The 21,839-nt window shown below is 49.9% G+C and overlaps 1 protein-coding gene across 7 annotated transcripts; it reads right to left on the bottom strand.

Moving 5' to 3' along the window:
- Positions 1-237: 237 nt before the first annotated feature.
- On the bottom strand, positions 238-21,399 carry CD300A (CD300a molecule). 7 transcript variants are annotated; one of them, XM_087441520.1, is made up of 8 exons: positions 21,237-21,346; positions 20,162-20,259; positions 16,515-16,726; positions 15,647-15,833; positions 13,274-13,368; positions 10,126-10,163; positions 9,569-9,676; positions 238-495 (listed from the first exon to the last, which is right to left on the bottom strand). In XM_087441520.1, exons 2-8 carry the CDS (start codon positions 20,233-20,235, stop codon positions 322-324), a joined length of 888 nt encoding a protein of 295 aa, XP_087297646.1. In that variant the 5' UTR covers positions 20,236-20,259; positions 21,237-21,346; the 3' UTR covers positions 238-321. The 7 variants fall into 7 exon arrangements, 6 of the variants coding, with proteins under 6 accessions (XP_087297646.1, XP_087297641.1, XP_087297643.1 ...); XM_087441519.1 differs by lacking the exons at positions 238-495; positions 20,162-20,259 and adding exons at positions 7,230-7,563; positions 7,804-7,967 and having other exon boundaries at positions 16,515-16,862; positions 21,237-21,395; XR_015554760.1 differs by lacking the exons at positions 238-495; positions 20,162-20,259 and adding exons at positions 7,881-7,967; positions 8,447-8,583 and having other exon boundaries at positions 16,515-16,862; positions 21,237-21,395.
- Between the last annotated feature and the right edge of the window lie 440 nt (positions 21,400-21,839).

Below are 21,839 nucleotides of genomic sequence, written 5' to 3'. Positions count from 1 at the left end.
AGATATATGCTGTATATGTAGAGAGATATATGCTATGTATATATGCAATAGATAGATATATAGAGAGAGATGCTGTATAGATATATTCTATATGATTAAATATCCCAAGGAAGAAACATAGAAACTATTAATGTTAATTATCTCTGGATAACTGAGGACAGGAAGAATATGTGTCAACACCAAAGAGGGGTCCTCTACTCGCCACAAAGACAATCCAACAGTCCAGACGCAAGGTGGTAGGAGAGAAAGTGTCTTTTATTATTACAGCTTGCTAGCAAGGGGGAAGATGGCGACTAGTGTCCACAGAGAACCCTGTTAAAACTACAAACTTTTGAAGCAGTTATATAGGGCAAATGGGCTGAAAGAAGGGGGGCCTTGGAATGCAACCACCTGGTGTTGTAGTCCTTGAGACGCTGGATCATCCCTCTTCCTTGTCACCAGTGACGGATACCAGCACAGGACTCCTTTCTGGAGGTCATTACATTCCTGAGAAAACTTAAAGAACAAAGTTACTGCCTCACTGCAATAGGGAGGTCTAGGTATATGCCAAGGCTGAGAAAGTAGCAGAGCATGCATATTGCTCATAAGCAAGTGTGGACTTATCCAGGCTACATGCAAACTAAAGCAATACTGACTCAGAAGGGGCGGTGGGGGGGGGAGGTCTTGTGGATCAGCGTCATTTATAGTCCCAACATGGTTCCCTTCTACAAGATGGCTTCCCTTATGCTAACTTATGCTAACTTGTGACTGCATATCTGTCATAGCTATTTAAGTAGCGCTAACATAAAGAGACTGACTTTTCACTGTATATCCTCCTGTAAATTTGAGTTTTGAATCAGGTAATACATTGCCTAATTTTTTTCTGTGAGGAAGATTAGCCCTGAGCTAATGTCTGTTGCCAATCCTCCTATTTTTGCTGAGGAAGACTGACCCTGGGCTAACATCCATGCGCATCATCCTCTACTTTATATGGGATGCCACCACAGCATCCTGACAAGTGGTGCGTTGGTGCGCACCTGGGATCCGAACCTGTGAACCCCAGGTTGCCACAGCAGAGCGCGAGAACTTAACCGCTATGCCCCCGGGCTGGCCCCACATTGCCTAATTTTTAATAAGTAAAATAAAAATCCAAAAGCAAGTAAAATGTAAGTTGCGGCATTTCCTGACAAATCGCCTTAGAGTAAATCTTCTTTGTTCAGGGAAGAGTCACCAGGTTGATGCTTTTCATGATGCAATTATAAGATGTGCATCCACCAGGAACCCTTAAGGAAATCCATAAAAGAACTTTTAAAAAAATCTGGCTTGACAAAGATTGCCTTTCCCAACACCCTTTGGTATGAAGAGCTTCCTGAGAGGCAGTTGGGCAAATTTGTGTAGATTAAGGCAATAAGACTTCTGGGAAAAGAAGATGGAGAGCCAGCTTACTCCCTCACACTGTTGGACCTTCTCTGCAGTATTTGGGATGGTCTCAATGGCGACCTACTGTTGGGAAATGATATTAAGGGCTCCCAAGGGGCAGTCACCATGACAGGTGGTCTACATTGGGAAACTCATCCCTACACCACACCTTAGAGATTCAGGGGCAGGGGGCTGGGGACAATGTGTGGCTAGGACAGAAATACCCCCTGATCTAGCCCCCACTGCCAGCCCACCCACTTTTGTTGTGATGGTTGTGGTTGTTATAGCAGCTAGCATCAATTATCCTGACTGATACTTTATATATTGCATTTTACGGAGGATTTCTTTCTAATTGGTGGAAATTCAGACTAAATAAAGATTTAAAGCTCACTCCACTTGAGGCAAAAGAGTCCTTCAAATAACCCCTTAGATCTTAGATTCTGTCTTCTACCATGTCCCTCTATGTTTTAAACCATCCTGCAGACGTCGCTCTCTGATTGGAAACCAGATAGCTCTAAGAGTTACTATATGTCAGGCCTGGAATATGACTGGCTGAATTCAGTACAAGTCAACAAGTGTTTTTGAGTTCTTACTCTGCACCAGGTACATGACTAACCCCTGTCCACGTTCTAGGGTCCCACGACACCCTTCACATCCACCTTTCAAATCCTCATGGCCAGGACTCCAAGTTGCCCAGCTCCAGGGAACACCACTCGACACCGTGTTCTTTGTGAAAGATACCACCTACAGTCGTGCTGTGCACAGGCCTCACAGCTGTCTGAGGCCCTCCTGCTATTCCTCCAGGAATTTCATAGTTTACTATCATCTCTCTCACTAGACTGCAAGCTCCTTGAGGACAGGGATGGTGTATCCTTTTCACTGCTGTATTTTCACTGATGCATTTAATAGTACCTACGAGTGTCCAAATACTATTTATGGAACCAATGACTAGATGGATGAATGAGTAAATGAGTGAATATTGCCTTGATTAGAACGTATTGAGGGACCTCCACACAAATGTCTCCTCCTTCTGGGGGGACTATGAAGTTTTCGCAAACATCCCTGACCAAATAGGAACAGGAGCTGGGTTAGAGCGCTTCCTCAGTTTAGAATGTCATTTCCCATAAATAGCAGAAACCTCAACGGTGACTTAAAGACATTCAGGTTATTTGTGTCATACACCATGAACTTGGAGTAAGTGGTAACAGCTCCACGTTGCAAAGATGGATATCATACAAAGTATATTCTCTGGCCACAACAGGATGAAGTTAGAAATTAATAACAAAAGTAAAACTGGAAAATTCACAGATTTGTTGAAACTAAACAACACACTCTTATGCAACCAATGAATTGAGGAAGAAATCATAAGGGGAATTAGAAAATACTTAGAGGGCCGGCCCCGTGGCTTAGTGGTTAAGTGCGTGTGCTCCGCTACTGGCAGCCCGGGTTTGGATCCCGGGCGTGCACCGACACACCGCTCCTCCGGCCATGCTGAGGCCGCGTCCCACATACAGCAACTAGAAGGATGTGCAGCTATGACATACAGCTATCTACTGGGGCTTTGGGGGAAAAAAAGGAGGAGGATTGGCAATAGATGTTAGCTCAGAGCTGGTCTTCCTCAGCAAAAAAGAGGAGGATTAGCACGGATGTTAGCTCAGGGCTGATCTTCCTCACACACACACACAAATATATATATATAAGATGTCAATACTACCCAGAGCAATCTACAGATTCAATGCAATCTCTGTCAAAATCCCAATTATATTTTTTTCAGAAATAGAAAAACTCATCCTAAAAGTCATACAGAATCTCAAATAACTCTGAATAGCCAAAAAAATCTTGAAAAAGAAGACCAAAGTTGGAGGATTCACATTACCTGATTTCAAAACTTACCACAATAGAGCAATTAAATAGAGTGATGCAGGCTTCAAGTCAGACGTATAGACCAATGAAACAAAATAGAGTTCAGAAGTAAACCCTCACATAGATGGTCAAATGATTTTCGACAAGGAGGTCAAGATTATCCCGTGGGGAAAGAACAGTCTTTTCAACAAATGTTACTGGAAAAACTGGATATCCACATGGAAAAGAATGAAGTTGGTCCCTTACCTAACAGCGTATACAAAAATTAGCTCAGGGGCCGGCCTGGTGGCATAGTGGTTAAGTTTGCGCACTCAGCTTGGGCAGCCTGGGGGTGGCTGGTTCGGATCCTGGGTGCGGACGTACTCACCCCTCATCAAGCCATGCTGAGGCGGTGTCCCACATAGAAGAACTAGAAGGACCTGCACTGTGATATACAATTATGTGCTGGGGCTTTGGGGAGAAAAAAGAAAAGCAGGAAGATTGGCAACAGATGTTAGCTCAGGACCAATCTTCAAAAAAAAAAAAAGAGCACTGTATTTTCCTGTGGGTCAGGTGACTTTATCATGGCCATGACCTTTAAAAAAAAATTAGCTCAAAATGGATCAAAGACCCAAAAGAGCTATAAAACTCTTGGAAGAAAACATAGGGAAAAAGCTTCACAACGTTGAATTTGGCAGTGATTCCTTGGATATGATCTCAAGGGCACAGGTAATGAAAGAAAAAATAGGCAAATTGGACTTCATGAAAATTTTAAAAGTTTTGTGCATCAAAAGACATTATCAACAGTGTAAAACTGCAACCCACAAAATGAGAGGAAATAGTTGCAAATCATAAATCTAATAAGGGATTAATATCCAGAATATATAGAGAACTCCTAAAAGTTAATTAAAGAAAACAAAACAACCGAATTCAAAAATGGACAAAGCACTTGAATAGACATTTCTCCAAAGAAGGTATACAAATGGCCAATAAGCACATGAAAAGATACCCAACATCACTAATCATTAGGGAAATGCAAATCAAAACTATGATTAGATACCACCTCACACTCAGTGGGACGGCTACTTAAAAAAAAAAAAACATAAAATAACAAATGTTGGTGAGGATGTGAAGAAACTGGAAACCTTGTACACTGTTGGTGGGAATGTAAAATGGTATAGCTGCTGCGGAAAACAGTATAGCAGTTTCTCAAAAAATTAAAAATAGATTGACCTTATGGTCCAGGAATTCCATTTCTGGGTATATATCCAAAAGAATTGAAAGCAGGGTCTTGAAGGGATATTTATATACCATGTTCATAGTAGCATTATTCACAATAGCTAATTCACTTAGGAAGCAACCCAAGTGTCTATCAACAGATGAATGGATAAGCAAAAAGTAGTCTATACATACAATGGAATGTTATTCAGCCTTTAAAAGTAAGGAAATTCTGACAAATGTTACAAAATGGATGATCCCTGAGGACATTATACTAAGTGAAATAAGCGAGTCATAAAAAGACCGAATACTGTATGATTCCACTTATATGAGGTACTTAGAGTAGTCAAATTCATAGAGACAGAAAGCAGAATGGTGGTTGCCAGGGGTGAGGTGGGGAATGGGGGATTGTTGTTCAATGGGAACAGAGCTTTAGTTTTACAAGATGAAAAGAGTTATGAGGTGGATGGTGGTGATGGTTGCACAACATTATGAATGTATTTAATACCACTGAACTGAACACTTAAAATGGGTAAGATGGTAAATTTTATGTTATGCGCACTTTACCACAATTTAAAAATTGGAAAAAAAAAAAGAAAGAAAAAGGAAGCAGGCCAACCAAGAGTGTTTCTTTTAAATGGGCTTCCTGGAAGCCACCCAGCCACACCGGCTTACATCTCACCGGCTGGCACTGGTGAGTGCCAGATGAAAGATGCTCCCAGACGCAAGATGGCTACAGACAAGCAGCAGGGGTCGGGGTTGGGTCAGCCACATACAGCGTCCGTCCGCTACAAGAATTGGCCTGAAACTCAGACAAGCTGCCAACAGCCCATGTCCTGCACCCCCTCACCTCACCCAGCTTCCCTCATCCTCCCAAGCCCGCCCCTGCGGACTTCACACTCACATGCCACACAAATGCACCCTCTGTCCTCTGTGTCTGCCCCCTTCAGCTCGCTTAGTCTCTGCACGATAACACCTGTTTATTCACCTGTGACCTGCATCAGCACCCCCGCACCCAGGGCCCCCTACTCCCCTCTACTTGGGGGGAAGGCGGCTCATCTCACATCCACCCCTTTCAAAGTCTTACCCTCGCCTCCCTCCCTGCCACCTCCTGCAGCTCCGGGGCTGTCCGTCCTCCTGGCACAATGCTGCCCGATGGACTCAGGGACCACGGTGAGACATGGATGAGGCCACACTTCTGCTATGTGCCTACCTCTTAATTCCCACACCCGCACCAACCCAGGTCTGTACACTTGACTGGAGAGTTGGGGGTAACTGAGTGCAATTAGAACATTGGAGAAACGTATTAAAACTGGATCCTCCGTATGATTGTTGCCAGAGCTCCAGGGAAAGGACAGAAGTTAAATCCTCATGGGGTCTCCTTGCTTCTCTCTGGAGGCTTGTCTTTCTCCCCGCCGCTGAAGCACACACCCACGAGCCCACCCTCCCAGTGTCTCAGGGGTGTCACCAGCACTGCCTGTGGGACACAATCTCTAGCAGGGCACATTGGCTGGCGACTGTACTATTCAAGTTAGAATAGCTGTGTGTGTTAGTTTCTTACTGCTGCTCTAATAAGTTACCACACAACTTAGTGGCTTAAAACAATACAAATTCATTATCATACAGTTCTGAAGGTTGAAATTCCTACAAATGAAGGTGTCAGCTGGACTGTGTTCCTTCTGGAGGCTCTAGGGGAGAATCTATTTCCTTGCATTTTTCAGTTTCTAGAGGCTGCATGCATTTCTTGGCTCATGGCCCCATCCTCCATTTTCAAAGCCAAAGGCGACTCAGACCACACCAGGAAGCCCCACTCCGTCTCCCTCCCTCTCTTCCCTACTTTACAGACCAGGTTTGGTCACCCAGAGTGCACTGAATTTGTGCCTGCACTGCTTTAGGGGCCAACCCTCTGTCATTTTTGGTCACAGCTTCCCCACTTCCTCCTCAGGAATATGGAGTCCCATCTGCTCGTGTGTGGGGTAGATGAATAGAGAGCACGTTGCCCACAGCTCCCCTTCAGGTGGAAGCAACCTAGGGCGAGCTGAGAGCATCCTGGGGCTCTGGGGACCTGCACCCACTGGCCTGCTGAGGACACCCAGCCTCTCTGGGCCCTCTCCACACACAGCTGGGCCGCACTCTGTGTGTGTGTGTGTTTCCCCTTTTGCATCTCAGAACACTAGTAAAAAGAGAGAGGAAGTGTTTGGGATGACTCATGCTTGCACTCACACTCATGCAAATAATTAAAAATCTAAAGAGGACACCAACCAGAGCAGTGTCTTGCCACCCTCCGAGGGCCACTTACCCCTTGGAGAATCTTCTGAAAGCTATGGGACTACATTTCAGAGAAAATTGCTCAAAAGGCACAATTTGGTTGTAATGTCAGTGGTCAAAAACCCTTGACTTAAGTGAAATACAGCCCTTGTCTTTAACTGTTGTTTACTTAAAACAGGTCAAAACATTGTTAAGAGTTGAAAGAAAATCCCTGAGATTTCGCACAGCCGAAAGGGCGGCAGGCGTGGTTCTAAGAGAGCCCGGGACTGTTTGCAGCGAGTTTAAAATCTCCAGACGGGAAAACTCTGCCACATTTTCCAGCACGGAGGCAATGGCTGTGACTGTCCCTCTCCCACCCAATGATGACGTGTCTCAGGATGTCCCCAACCCCTTGGATCCTCCAAACTTTTCTGTGCTCATTTGGGATCAAAGCCAGGAGCTTTCTTTAACACAGGGTTGCACACCCGTAGCAGGCGTTGTTTAAATAATTTTTTTCTTGTCTCTTAAGATATTGTAAACTTTATTGATATCTCTTATGTTAAAAATAAATCTATCTAAGAGTCCAGAGGAACCGAGGACGCTGCCCACTGCTGGTTCTGGAGCCAGAGGCAAGCCTCTCCTCTCTGGCCTCAGTGTCCTTGTCTGCGAGGTGAGGGGGACCCCATCGTTGGTGCCTCTGCATTCTCCCAGCTCTCTGCCAGCCCTCCCATTCCCCAGCAATCCCAGACACTTCCATGGGGCTGGGATTCACAAAGCTATTCGTAGGGACCATCCTACATGAGCCACGTCTTTTCCTGGAGCCACATGGGACTGGGCTGCTGTCCTGCACTCACAGAGCTGGAATGAACCAGAGAAAGAGAGGAAGATGCGACAAGAGCCAGCAGGATGAGAGGGTTTCCCACAGCCCCTCCAGAACCCCATTCCCTCTTGCTCATCCTCAATGAAGCCGGCCAGGATGATGGTGCATGAGGGACAGCCCAAGGGAGCCCAGAGGCCTTGTCGGTCAGCATTGAGGGGGCAAGCCTGAGGGGGGCGTGGGTGGGGGCTGAGGGGGGCGGCCCTGTGGCCCACAGAGACCTCCAGATGGTGAGGCCGGAGACGCAGGCTTATGTCTTCTTAATCACGCTGTACTCTGGCTCCTTCGTCGGGGACCTCTGGGAGGGAATCCCATTGGCCTCAGAATCCTGACTCTGGGGGTCAAATACCACTGAGGTGTAGTGAAGATCTTCCCTGGGGGCTGCCTGCAGAGAGAGACCCGAGGCTCAGGGAGAGGCGGGGGAAGGACGGACCCCCAGCTTGGGGCAGGGAGGGGGGACACCCACAATGATGTTGGAGGGGCTCCAGTGGGGGGCTCCAGCCTCCCCGCTGCCCTGGCCTCGTTCTCTCACAAGGACTGGGCTCTGCACCCTGTCCACCCCACCCGGTCCAGCCACAGCAGAAAGTCCCAGGCCTCAGAGCCGGGCTCCACTGGGATCCTGGGCCTGACCCAGCGTGTTCCATTCTACAAAGAGGAGACTGAGGGCCCAAGAGGTTTACAGGAATTGGCTGGGCTCCCCCGTGACAGCCTCTGTGCTCCTCTTAATGAAATGTCCTGGGAATGAAGCAGCCCACGGGTCCCTTTTGGGGACTCAGAAAAGTCTGCAGAGGACTCGTGGCCTTCCAGGTAGAGCCCAGGCCAGCCCAGGGGGTCCCGCTTTGGCTCTGATGCTCTATGACTAACTTGCTGAGCTGTGGACACAAGTCCTGGCTTGGACCAAGGGGGCAGGCAGAGGAGTAGGACCAGGCCGCAAATCCATTCTGAGATCATGAGTCACCAAGTTAGAACACCAAGGTGTTGCTAGTCCCAGGGCCACATGGCTGTGTGGACATGAGAAAACATCACATGAGGAAGAATTAAGTTAGTCCTTTGCAGGGGCCTTCAGACACTTGGTCAGGAGCCCTCAGAGTGTCACCAGGCTGTGCCAGCTGCTCAGAGGCCCTGGAGAATGGGACCAGGTTCTGGGCTCCCAGACCATACCTCATCCTCACCCAGACAGCTGGCCTGAGGCCGCGCAGGGGCAGGGCGCCCCGGGGACCCAGCAGTGGTGCCAGACTGGATCCCCCATTCCTCCACATGGTGCGGGAACAGCAGCCTGGGTGAATGGTGCCAGGTTGGAAATATCCCAGCGAGTTGGGCCACTTTTCCAGACAGACCAGCAGCTCGGGTGACCCGTCACCCTGATGCCAGCCCTCCATGGCATCACATGGCATATCTGGGATGGCTCGATTGGCTCACAGGCCAGGGGACTTGGAGGTCTCCCCATGCAGCTCCAGGTCTGATGCTTAAGTCTCTCCCCCATCTTCTCCACCAACTGGTCCCCTGGCCTCTGCCTGAACTCTTCCACTGACAGGTGGGTCTCCATCCTGGGGGGCAGCCTCTTCCATTACTCCACTTTACAGTGGCTGTGCCTAAGCGCTGACCTACAGGAGCTCGTTGATTAAAATCTTAAAAGCAGAGGTGACACCAAAGAGATGATGGAACCAAAACAGTGAGAAATCACAGGTTTTAACATTGGCTGTATGGTATATAGTAGGTGCTTAATAAAAGCTGTACTTTATTGACTATCAGGACCATATTCACTGGCTATCCCCTTAGCCCCTCCATCTCCCACCCCACACTCCAGCCACAATGACACCAAGCCCTGCTAAGGACATCTGCTCTGGCAAAATCTTCACTTGCCCCATTTTCTGTGTGGCCCTGTCCTGCAGAGGCATAAGATCACCAAGCCTGCACCTCACTTCCCTCTCTCCCCACTGCCACCTTAAGGTCCTCCCATGCTGGGAGCCAGGCCCTCGTACTCACCACGGTGCTGTATACCATCTCCTCCTGGCTCCGTTGCACGGGCTCTTCCCGAAGGGGACACATCTGCAGCTCCAGATTCACATAGCAGGGCTCACTGGGGTCAGCAGCCTGGGGTGGGCAGGGGGTGTGGGGGCTTGGCTGGTGTCCATGGAGCCCTGCTGTGGTCCAGCCCAGAGGGCCTCTCTCCCTGCTTCTCTGCAGACATCTCCCCCTTCCCTTTATGCCCCAGCCCCAGCCTTCCCACCCTGCCTCCTCCGTCTCCTACTCTGGTCCTCTCTGGGAGGTATTTGAATGCTCCCCAGGTCAGTAGCCTCGCTGGGAGAACTGTCTCTCATTCCACTTCCCCTGGGGGGAGTGGACAGACTGGCCAGAGCTCTCGATGAGACCCAGTGACCAGATCTCCCAGGCAACATTCTTCCTGCTCTGGGAAAGCACCCCTTTCCATCCATCAATGATCCATGCAGACCTCCACTGGCCGATGGGAATATCCAACCCTCAACATCCCCTGTGCTTCCCCCCAGCCACCCCGACACACCTCTTGCTGTAGCCTTTCTTACCTGACTGGGGTTCTGGAGTGGCTCTGGATTCTCACCAGCTAAAGAGACAAGAGGAGAGTAAAGAGATTGAATCCCAGAAAAAGGGCAGGGATGGGATCCCTACCATCCATCTGAAGAAAGATCTTTCCCTACAGACTTCAGCTCTGGGGACCTATCACTTCAGGTCTGCAGCACAGTAGGAACTCAAGGGTTTGTCGAACGAGCAAATTAGTGAATGAGGAAATGAATGAATGAATGAATGAATGAATGAATGAGTGAGTGAATAATCGAACCGAGCAGGAAGGCTCCAGCGTGGGGAGAGGGACCAAGAAAGCTAGTTCTCAAAACAGTCACTCAGGAAATGTGCCCAGGTGGGAGAAGACAGGAAAGGAAGGACTCCCATTTAAGAAGACCTGTCGGCAAGATGAGAAAGTTCTGGAGATCTCCTTCACAACAATGTGAATATACTTGATACTACTGAACTGAAAACCTAAAAATGGTTAAGATGGCAAATTTTAAGTTATGTACTTTTTGCCACAATAAAAAAAAATGCAGATCTGTAGGCCCTACCCCAGATGTACTCAATCAGAAATGCTGGCGATGGGGTTCAGCAATTTGTGTTTCAACAAGCCCTAAAAAAGCTAAAAAGCTAAAAAGGAACTGCCCTTGCAGAGACCTAGAATGGCATCAAACCATGAGAAATCACTGGGGTCATCCGCTCCCACCCCTTGCCTGGGGGTCTGCCCCTCACAGGCAGGAGGCCCTGTCAGCTCCGAGGGATCACAGCTCAGGCCACACAACCTTTGCTCCTGGCACCTGCAGCATTGCCCTGCGGGGGTCCTGGCTCTGAGCACAGCTCTGTGCGCCCCTGGCCCTTTCAACCCGGGGCCCCAGGAGCAGGTGGGCAGTGGGTGATGCACACACCCTGGCCAGGCAACCCCCGAGTCCACTGCACTAGATGCCACAGGAAGAGACACTGTCCGCCCCTCAAGGAGCCCCAAAGTCAAAGGTGAGATACCCACAGTCAGGAGACACAAGACCACCGGTGACGGAAGTGTTTGCTGAGCCCTATCAGTTGACTTAAAAGAAAATGCAACTGGATGCTCTGAAGTGTGAACACATTCTGTTCCAAATGCCGCATGCCAGCTCCACGCCACCCTCCCTCTCCTCGGCTGGGACAGCTGCTCTGATGGGAAGGAGGAAAGACGCTGGTGGGGAAGAGATGGGAGTTCATCGCTGGGGGAGGAGCACGGCATTGAGAAAGTTCGGCAGTAGCCAGCTGGATGGGAAACTGGACTGGAACAGGGGAGGGAGGGCCAGGATATTGGAACGGGAAGCCCTTCTCCTGCCACAGAGGCTCAGTTAAACAAGGCGGAATCACACACACACACCGGTACCCTCTGCAGTCAGGAGTTTTTAGAAGAACGTTTAATAGCAGGGAAAATCATACAATATGTTAAGTGTAAAACAGAACAGGTTTAAAAGAGGGATTATGGTGTGAAGCAAACATTTTAAGAAATCATATCTGCATAAACAGGCATCAAGAAAAGACTGGAAGGACGTAACTCAAATGTCAGTGGTTGGTTCCCCCTGGGGGATGGGAGTTTACATATTATGGGGAATTTATTTCCTTCTTTGTGTTTTTACTTATTTTTTGAATTTTCTACAGCAATCACATATCCCTTTTTTGAAAGGGGAGGCTTTCTGGGTGAAAGGGCACCATGGAGACCACTGGGAGCCACAGATCTGAGGCAATCCCGACTGGGAAAATCCCCGTGTGGTCAGCAGCGTCCAGACGTGGGCTGAAGTTGAGAAGGAGGGTACCCAAAAATGATATGGGAGGGGCAGCGGGTAAGAGGAAGTGGTTTTCTCTCCGTACGTCAATCACAGATATGCTGAGGCTGATTTCTCTCCTGAGGGCCTGAGCCGTGCTCCAGGGAGAGACTGGGCCTCACGGCAGGGCTGGAGGTGAGAGTGTACAACTGTGGTCCTCGGCCCGGCCCCCAGCACACACCAGCTCCCTGTGAGCTCTGCAGCTGTGGGGAGAGCAGCCCCGTCTCCTCCCACCCCAATCTGACCGCAGCCTTTGGAAGGTTTAGCTTCGGTGACCGTGGACAAACGTTCCCCTAAGAACCCTCTGCTCACGGAGTCAAGATCTCTTAGAACAAGAGGGAAACATAAGGCTCACGCTCCATCTCAGGCAGAAATCTGGTCCCCTACAGGTGACAGCTGGGCCTCCAGCCAGCAAGAGAAGGCCACGACTCCGTGCGCCCCTCTGTTGTTCCCCTGTTAAATTCACTCACCAAGTGTGCAGCGAGCACCTACTTACTGAGAGCCAGACAGGGTGCTGGGTGCACCAAATGTGTTCTTTCTTTTATTCTGAGCCAGAGGAGCGTGAGTGGACCACAGGATGCATGGAGCTTCCTGAGGTTCCCGTTGTGGGTGGAGATATTAAATAATACGTTAATTCAACACATACTGATTGTGCGTTTCCTCAAGTCATGGTCCCTGATCTCAAGGAGTTGCAGAGCTGGTGGGGAGGCAGGCGAGGAAGCAGGCAGTGGCAATCTGGTGTGAAAAGGGCTGTGGGGTACACCCAGGAGAGGCCCCCAAGCTCCTATTTGGGAGGCCAGGTAAAGGTCCCAGAGGAAGGACGGCCTGAGGGCAGCCCTTAGGGCCCACCAGGAGTGAGCCCAGGAAAGAGGGCAGGGGAGGCCCTCCGGGGGCCCAGAGCAAATGCAGAAGGGGAGACTGAGGCCATGGCTCTTGCCAAGTGACAAGAAGTTGGGAACGGCTGCCTGTCATGGGCAGGAGGGGTGGGCAGGGCCAGATCGTGGAGAGCCTTGACCATCCTTAGGGGCCTGGACTTTTGAGGGTGTGGGAGGTCATAGAAGGGTTTTAAACAAAAGAGGGACACTGCTTCACAGGCAACCGCCCCAGGCCCCACCATGGGAGGAAAGGTCTCCTAGGAAGCCACTGCTCACAGCCTGTGTCTGCCATACCAGGGACACCTCTTCTGGGGTCTTCCCTCTAGGGTCACCCAGGCTGAGTGGTCTGAGGGTGTGCATTCGGTACTCATTCTGGGGAACAAGGACACAGAGCCTCGAAGACAAGAGGGTGTAGTGAGGGCCCGTCCATCCTGGGGGCGGGGGTGAGGGAGCTAACTCACCTGTGATCCGTCTCTGAACCATTCTCCAGGCCAGCAGTGAGGTCCCCGCCGACAGAAGCAGCAGAACTGCTAACAAGGAAAGCAGCACTTGGAGCCTAGAGGGGAGACACGGGATAGGGCGGGGTGGGCTTGGGGATCTCGCCTTCCCTCTGTTGTTTCCAAATAAGGTCGCATTTAAAAGGTAGATAGAGGGGCCGGCCCCGGGGCTTAGCAGTTAAGTGTGCGCGCTCCGCTGCTGGCGGCCCGGGTTCGGATCCCGGGCGCGCACCGACGCACTGCTTCTCCAGCCATGCTGAGGCCGCGTCCCACATACAGCAACTAGAAGGATATGCAGCTATGACATACAACTATCTACTGGGGCTTTGGGGGTGGGGAAGTAGATAGAATAAAGTCTCCTTTCTACACATCCTGCATCTACCCAATTTCCCTCACATACACATACATGGTATAACTTAAGACACTTCCAGAAGCTCTTCATTCAGGTACAAGAAAATATGAATGCACATTGTTTTCCTCCTTTTTTCACACAAAGGAGGCATAGTATAAACACTAGTTTTTTACTTAACAATACGTCTTGGAGATTTTTCCATGTCAGTATGTAAAGAAGTCCCTCCTCTTTTTTCACAGCTGCATAGTATTCCATTGCATGGATGGATCACAATTTATTTAACTCTTCCCCTTTAAGAGGCACTTCCTCCAGTCTTCTGCAATTACAAAAATCACTGCAAACAATCTCCTTGTAGCTCCACCACTGCACACTTGGACAAGAAACACAGATTTACTGGGAAGCTGACACAGCTTAGGGTTTGGACCCCTCACTTGCTTGGGCCCCTTCTATCATATCTAGTTTTCATTCATAATGTTCTGGTCTTTTTCTTAAAGATGCACCTCCCATCCCCCCAAATTACACAGGCTTCAAGCTCCACAAAACCTAGCTCTGACCCCCACACATGTATCTGCAGAGTCAGTTTCTGGAAGTGGCATGTTTGGGGCCTGAATCTCACCTTGCCTGATATTAAGATTGTCACTCGGGTTGGCTGGAAGCCAGTGGAAGGGCTTTGGGGGTGTCATATAATAAAGAATCTGACTGGCCTTTGCCCCTGGCTCCTGGAGGGAGGCTCTAGATCCTAGGAATGTCCCCAGTAAAGGAGTGTCTTTGTTCCCCATGAGCCCCTTGGATCACACCGAGTTTATGCTAAGAGATGAGATGACTCGGGATGGGGACTGGTCACCAGAAAGACCAACCATGTGATCAGAGATTTGGGGCTCTGAGCCAGCCTTCAGGAAGTGGAGGGGGCTGGGGACTGAGTTCCACCACGCGGCTGCTGATGATTCAATCAATCGTGCCTGTGTAATCATGCCAAAAAAACCTCTGGACCCCCAAGCTTGGAGGAGATTCCTGGTTGGTGAACACATCACTGCCCCAGGAGGGTGACGTGTCCTGACTCCACTGGGAGAGGGCACGGAAACTCTGCGTCCAGGACCCTCGCAGACCTCACCCTACGTGTCTCTTCACTTGGCTGGACCTGACCTTTATCCTTCATGATAAAACCATAATTGTAAGTATAGCCCTTGCCTGCATTCTGAGTTATCTAGACAATTGCCAAACCCAAGGGGGTCATGGGAACCCCCAAATTTGTAGTCAATTGGTCAGAAATGCGATGGCCTGGGAATCCCCAAAGTGCTCTGGCATCTGAAGTCAGGTGGTCTTATGGGCCTGAGCCCTTCACCTGCAGGGTCTGTGCTAACCCCAGGCGCTCAGTGCCCGAGCCAGGTGGCGTCAGAATAGGGAGTCTGTGAACCCCAGAAATGGCTTATGATGGCATGTGTTTTTCTGGGAAGAGAGTCTATAAATGTTGTCAGATTCTCCTGGGGATTTGTGACCCCAAAAAGGTCAAGAATCACGAATTTAGAAGGAAGAATCTAAGACTTCAGAATCACATAAACCTGGGCTGGAAGCCCAGCCTGCGTCCTGTAGCTACATGACCTGGCAAATCGCTCAACCTCTCCGTGCTCGGTTCACTCCTCTGTAAAATGAGGGGAGTGACGGTACAGGGTTGCAGCGAGGAGCTATGAGAACACTCACGTAAGGCCCTGGGCACGGGCCTGGTAGGATAGCATCAGCTCTCATTAACTGTTACTTTCGTTCCATCCACCCTCAGCTTCTCCCCAGCTGAGCCCCCTTTCGGGGCCCAGGGCAGGTCCAGTGCGGCCTCAACAACCCAGGCTAGGAGATGGAGACTGCGGCTTCCAGCCCGGGCCTGGCACAAAGGGAGCCAGAGGCCCCCACCCGGCCCGGGGAGGAGGTGCCTGCCCCGAGCTCCTCCTGAGGAGGAGGCCCCCCTCTGGGACACGGGGACTAGGGCGCCTTACCCCCAGCCCTGGGTCTGCTGCAGTTTCTCCTGGCTGCTCGTGCTGCGAGTGGCACTCGGGGTGGCTGGGGTGGTGGTGGCCAGGGTGGTGGTGGCCGAGGTGGTGATGGCCGAGGTGGTGATGGCCGAGGTGGTGATGGTCGAGGTCTTGGCTACAGAGATACTTGTAGGTGGGGCTGACGCTGGTGCTGGTGCAGGTGCAGAAACACAAGTCAGAGCCAGGGATCTCCTTTCTGACTCTCCCACCAGTCGCCAATACCTTTTTGTTTGATTTCACACAAAATACTCAGGAAAGGGGCAAGACGGAGGACGCTGGGGCCAAAGTCACCCCAGGACCCTCCTGGGCCAAGGGAGCACTTCCAAACAAGACACTGGTACCACCTCCAACAGTCCTGATTCCACCCTGCCGAGGAGGGTCAGGGCCCTCCAGAGGGCCCCTAAGTCACCTCAGCACCCGCAGTCCCGTCCCCCTCCAGCCACAGCCGCACGCTGCCTGCCAGAGATGTCTGTCTGAACTGCAATTCTCAACATTCCCCCAGGCAGCTCTGGGTTTCTGCGGGGCTGACCCACGGCGCCCTCCTCTCTCCTTTGCACACTCTGCTCCCTCTCTCAGCCTGCCCTTCGCCTGACAAGCACCTTCCCATCCCTCAAGACTGGGCAGAGGTGCCAGCTCCTCCAGGAGGCCCCCTGACTCACTCACTCCCTTCCTCTCTCTCTCTCTCACACACACATACACACACACACACACACACACATACACTCAAAGTTTGCTCCAAGTCTCTGATCTGATTGCTGCCTCGGCTATTCTGACCTAAGCCTCTTCAGGTGGCCCTGGCGCTGGTACAAGGGGAGCAGGTGTGTATGCTCACCTGGGAACACAGACACCACGACCTGGAAGATGGGGTCAAGTAGAACTCCTTGGAACCACGATGTTTCGATCCCACACCAGTATGTGCCTTCATCATCCTTTGTGAGCCTCTCCATGGTCACCGTGAAGCTGAGGTTTGCTGGATGGTCCCTGATGGACACGTGGCCGCTCCTCTCTTCTCTCTCTGACTCTGTGGTCTCCACAATCTTCTCCCTCCACAGTAACGAACATGAGCTTTTGCACCAGTATTTCTTATTTTCTGTGAATTTCTCCTCGTACCGACACTGCACGCTCAGGGATCCCCCCACGGTGCCAGTCACGTTGCTGGGGCCACTCAGAGACAAAGAGCCTGGAAAACACAGCCGAGTCCCAGCTCCTCACCAGATGGGCCTGGGTCCAGGACTCACTGGGGGTCACCCCCTCAAAATGCCCCACGTCAGCTGCCCCCATCAGCCAGTTCACACCTTGAGTGCCCTCCCCTTCCTCTCTGTCACCTCCAAGACTTTGATCACAGCAGCCCCTCTCTCCAGACCCCAGCCTCCCTTCCTGCTGCCCTTCCCATCCCTCACTGACCCCTCCCACTTCCACGCTTGTCGGGACCATAAGAACTCACCCTCAAGCACCCCGCTCTGCCCCGTGGGCCACCCCCAGCCCTAAGCATCTCAATAATGTGAAGAACCGCTCGCAGACCCGTCTGCTCCCACCACGGCAATACGAACAGGGCTGAAAGCAGGCTGCCAAGGAGTTCACAAAGAACACCGGACACGCTTGGTAAATCTTGTGGATAAAAACTCATTCCCACACGAAAAGTTGACTGACGACAGCCTGCGTTTCCTTCTGGGCCTTACTTCCATTTGCCCAGCTCCTACAGACTCAATTTTCAAGGAAGCTCGTTCTTTATTTCCAAGATTTATGTCTGCATTTTCCCACAAGTTCTCAGAGAAAGAGCTGGGAGAGGAAGATGCGTGTGAAGCTAACACTGGCCACAAAGCAGAGGACGCACCTGCCCTGGGCACTGTGTGTGCAGCCCCTCACCACCCTCACAACACTGTGGTCAGGCTCCCCAGTTGGTGTGTGGAGGAGGTGTGGCTGGCTCTCTTTTCCTAGAGTTAGAACCCCTTAATTTTACTCGCTTTTTCAGGTTCTTAAAGCCCTCACTTGAAGACTTCGAGACCATTCAAATGTGGCTCCAGGAAAGCAGGGGCCTCCTTCTTGTATCTTCTATGTCTACAAGTGCCGGTGCATAGTAGGCCCACAATAAATACTTCAACATGAGCGCCTCCCCCACCCCATCCTGGGTCTACGTCCATGGTTGCCCACAGCTGACCACAAGCTCCCATCAGTCCCTCTCCCAGGGGCCCATCAGGACCTCCTCTCCTGGCCTGAGTGTGCAGGTGCCCTGCAGAGAAAGCCTTCCCAAGCTGCGTCACAGGTGTGACGTTTACTGAGATGCTCGGTAGTGATTGTCAAGGTGAAGTGGAAAGGACAACAGAAGAATCTGGGTTCATGTTTCGCCTCTATTACATATCAGCTGTGTGTTCTGAGGCAAGTTACTTAACCTCTCTGAATTTCAGATGCCTCATCTGTAAAGTAGTGATAATTCATAGGCCTCATTTGGCATTTGGGGATATTGAATGAAATAATGGGTGTAAAATGCCTGGCAAATAATATTAGGTTGAAACATATGAAATTGCTGATATTCAACTGTTTTTGACCAAGAACACAGGAATTTCATAAGATTCAATCTAATAAAAATAGATAACCCTCTGTCTAGCCAAATTAAGAAATGAAAAGAGAAAATAACCACAGACACAGAGAAAATGAAAAGAATCAAGATGGTACTTTGCAGAAATTCTCTCCATGAAAATGTGTGACTCTGGATGAATACGTGATTTTCTAGAAAAACGTAAGTCACTAAAATTGACACATATCAAGTGCTTAATAAATAAATATCTGTTCCAGCCTTCCTTCATCCAAGATGCTCTTCCTGGTCCCCATGTCCTGCCTGGATTCCCTACCTCTTCTCAGCCATGAAAAAGAAAGAAAGTCATCTTTCTCTGCCCGGGTCTTGGCTCCCTTCCCTGATCTGGCTGACCCCATCATCCCCACCCACACCACCCACCCTGTCTGTCTCTAGTGTCTCACTTCCTTTCACGTGCTCACTCCGTCTCTCTCTGTGTGTCTGTCCCTCTTGCTCTGTTTCTATCTCTGTCTCTCTCCCTGTCTGTCTCTTTTTCTGTCTCTTTTTCTTTCTCTTTCTCACTCTCTGTCTGTCTGTCTGTCCTTCTCTCTCTCTGTCTCTCTCTGTGTCTGTCTGTCCTCTCTCTCTCTGTCTCTGTTTCTCTGTTTTTCCGTCTCTCTCTCTCTCCTGATTCACTTTTCTCCTCTTAGCAACAACAAAAATAAACCACCCTTATGAGGACATCCCGTATCTGAAATCTTGGGTGAAAAAATGTCACCATTTCTCCCAAAAGATTTTGCACCTGTGAAGGTGACATTGTAACTTAGAGATGAGGGGGTCAGAAAACCTTCAGCTCACTGTCCCACTGACCTGGAACACTAGCACTTATGTACCATCCTCCCCATTTTGCTTCTCTCTGCTTTCACTGGTCCAACACTTATCACTGCCTGGCTGCCCGCTGACCAGAAACCAGGAGACAGGAGACCACTTGGGTCAGGGGCCTCACTATTTCCAAACCTCTTCTACCAGGATGTTCCTCTGTTGTCCTAATGTTTTACTTTTGGACCACAAAGTTTCATCCCACTAAATCCAAGATAAAGGAGTGACTCCCCGGACTCAAGAAGTCAGGAGAGGAGCACGTGTGTACACACCCAACCCAGGAGGAAGGAAAGAGTAAAGCCAAAGCAGAAGTTGGTGAATTAGGAAACAGAAAAACGGTGGAATTAGTACGTACACTAAAAAGCTGATTTTCCTTTTGGGAGAGACAAACGAAATAGACGTTCTAGTGGGTGGCCAAATCAGGAAAAAAGAAGACACACTTGCACAATTAAAAAGAAAAATAACCAGGGTAATTTGCAAGTCTCTACAAATAAGTCTGTAAACTTGGATGAAACTGATGATTTTCTACGAAAATATAAATTACCACTATTGGCCCAGAATAGATTTTTTTTTAATGTAGACCAATAATCATGAGCGGTAGCAAAGAGTCCTTTCCAGATGACAACTGTGTGAGGTGATGTGGTAATCAGGTCTCAATGTTTACGTATATGAAAACATCAAGTGTACACTGTAAACATACACAATTTTTATTTGCTATTTATACTTCAATAAAGCTGGGGGGAAATGCAAAAAAAAAGGGTTATTTCTCTTCCAAAGAAAAAAAAATTAAACCTAGTTTCACAAGTTAGTTCTCTCAAACCTTCAAGGAGCAAAAAATTCCAATTTTATTTAAACATTTTCAGAGAATATAGAAAGAGGAAAACCTCTCTAATTCTTTCCATGAAGTCAGTGTAATATATCGAGACTAAAATCCAGCTGACTCTCTTAGTATAATTCACCATCTTAATAGTTCAAAGGAGAAAAAAAAATCATCTCTATAGATAACAGAAAAGCACCTGACACTTGCTGCTGTTGTTTTTAAAAACACTCCATGAATAGACACAAGCGGACGCCTTCTTCACACTTACTGGGAAACAGTGGACTCCTGCCTAGTCAGGGATGAGGCAAGGACGACCACTGCCGCCTCGGTCCTGAGCATCATTCTGGCTGTACCAGCCTGCGATCACTGAGAGAAAGAAACAAGACAGATGGACATCGGAAATGAACCAAGAGCTCAGTCAGTGCAGATCCCGTGAAAACACAAGAACACCGGAGAAGTCAATAGACAAACGAGTGGGAGAGGATGACCGGTTTCCAGATTAATACACAAAAAGTCATAGCTTTCCTATAGGCAACCAGTTAGCAAATAGAATCAAAGAAAACATGCAATTTAGCAAAACAACCAAAAAGATATTTAAAAAAATATCCTAGGAATAAACCTAATCAGACTGCAGGACCTGATTGAGGAGAGCTGTGAACGCTACTGAGGCACGGAAGATAAATCGGTGGGAAGGATTTATCTTCTCCCTGGAGAAAGTTGAATGCCTTCCCTTCCCAGAGTTTCTCTGCTCCCTGCTTCCTCCTCACCCCTTCCCCTCCCCTCTGTCCCCATCTCCTTTCCTTGCACGTGACTGACCCCCCGGCACCCAGGCTCCAGTCCCTTGAGCTGCCCTGGGTACACCTCCGTGTCCTGAGACCATGGCCTGCTCCTGTCCCGTCCCCATGCTTCCTCCACACCTCGGAATCTGTGAACTGGGAGGGCGCCTCCCGTGAAAACTCAGGCCCCTCAGGTGTGCTCAGCGGCCACTCTCCCACCCACCCTGCTGCGTCCTGCCTCTCTTCTTTCTGTAACAATTCATCCAAAAACCTCCTGCAAAGCCTCTCCTCCATGCCCACCCTTTTGCCCCACACTCCACTGTGGCTCATCCAAGGTCAAGAGGGGGCAGAAGGAGAGACAGACCCTCAGTCCTCCCCTCCCGGGGCTGTGGTCCTTCCGTCTGTCCATCTTACGTGGTGGACAGAGCACACCCCATTCTGAGTTCAGTATGGAGGCCAAAGTCAGGATGCTTCACGTAACACCTCCCCTGCAGCCCCATCTCTCACAACCCCCTCCCTCCCGCGGACCCTCCCCGGGCAGAGTTTTAGTCCAGGGCAGCCCCTCACCTGGGACCCAGAGAAGCAGCAGAGCTGAAGGCAGCCACGCAGCCCGGCCCTGCTGGGTCATGGCTCCAGCACGGACATCACCGACTGCCGCACCAGGCCCCAGGGGAACCCGAGGCTTCAGTCCCCTCAAGGAGGAGGGTCAAGTCTCCATGGCTTCCACTTCTGCTTTTCTTTGTGCCCCGCTGCTTCCTTGTTCAGCTTCTTTTCGATTCTGCTCCTAGAGCTGGTCAGAAAATGGAAACACTGAGGGAGCAGAGCCCCAGTGGCTGAGACACCCCTGGGCCCGTGCACCCTCCTACATCATCCCAGCTGAGACACAGGTTCCGTGGATATTTCCAATGAGGAGACCACCCCCTCCTCCCCCCACAGCTCCCAGACCTGTGCCTCCCCCTCTTTCATATCCCCCAAGACCGCAGGGCCAGGTTTCCTTCCAGGCAGGCCCAGTAACTGCTCCCGTTTCCTTGTGGTCCCCATGTTTTGGTAAACATCAGCTGTCTACTTTTGAAATGCTAACAGGACGACCTATGCAATTAAATGAAGGAATGTATGAACCAATTTTACTTAAAGGGAACATATTACACTATTGTCAGGGTCTTATTAAGG

Source organism: Ceratotherium simum, chromosome 16, assembly GCF_057802395.1.
Source record: "Ceratotherium simum simum isolate JZ-2026a chromosome 16, ASM5780239v1, whole genome shotgun sequence".
In the NCBI taxonomy this organism is placed as follows: domain Eukaryota; kingdom Metazoa; phylum Chordata; class Mammalia; order Perissodactyla; family Rhinocerotidae; genus Ceratotherium; species Ceratotherium simum.
This window is presented reverse-complemented; position numbering and strand designations above follow the sequence as displayed.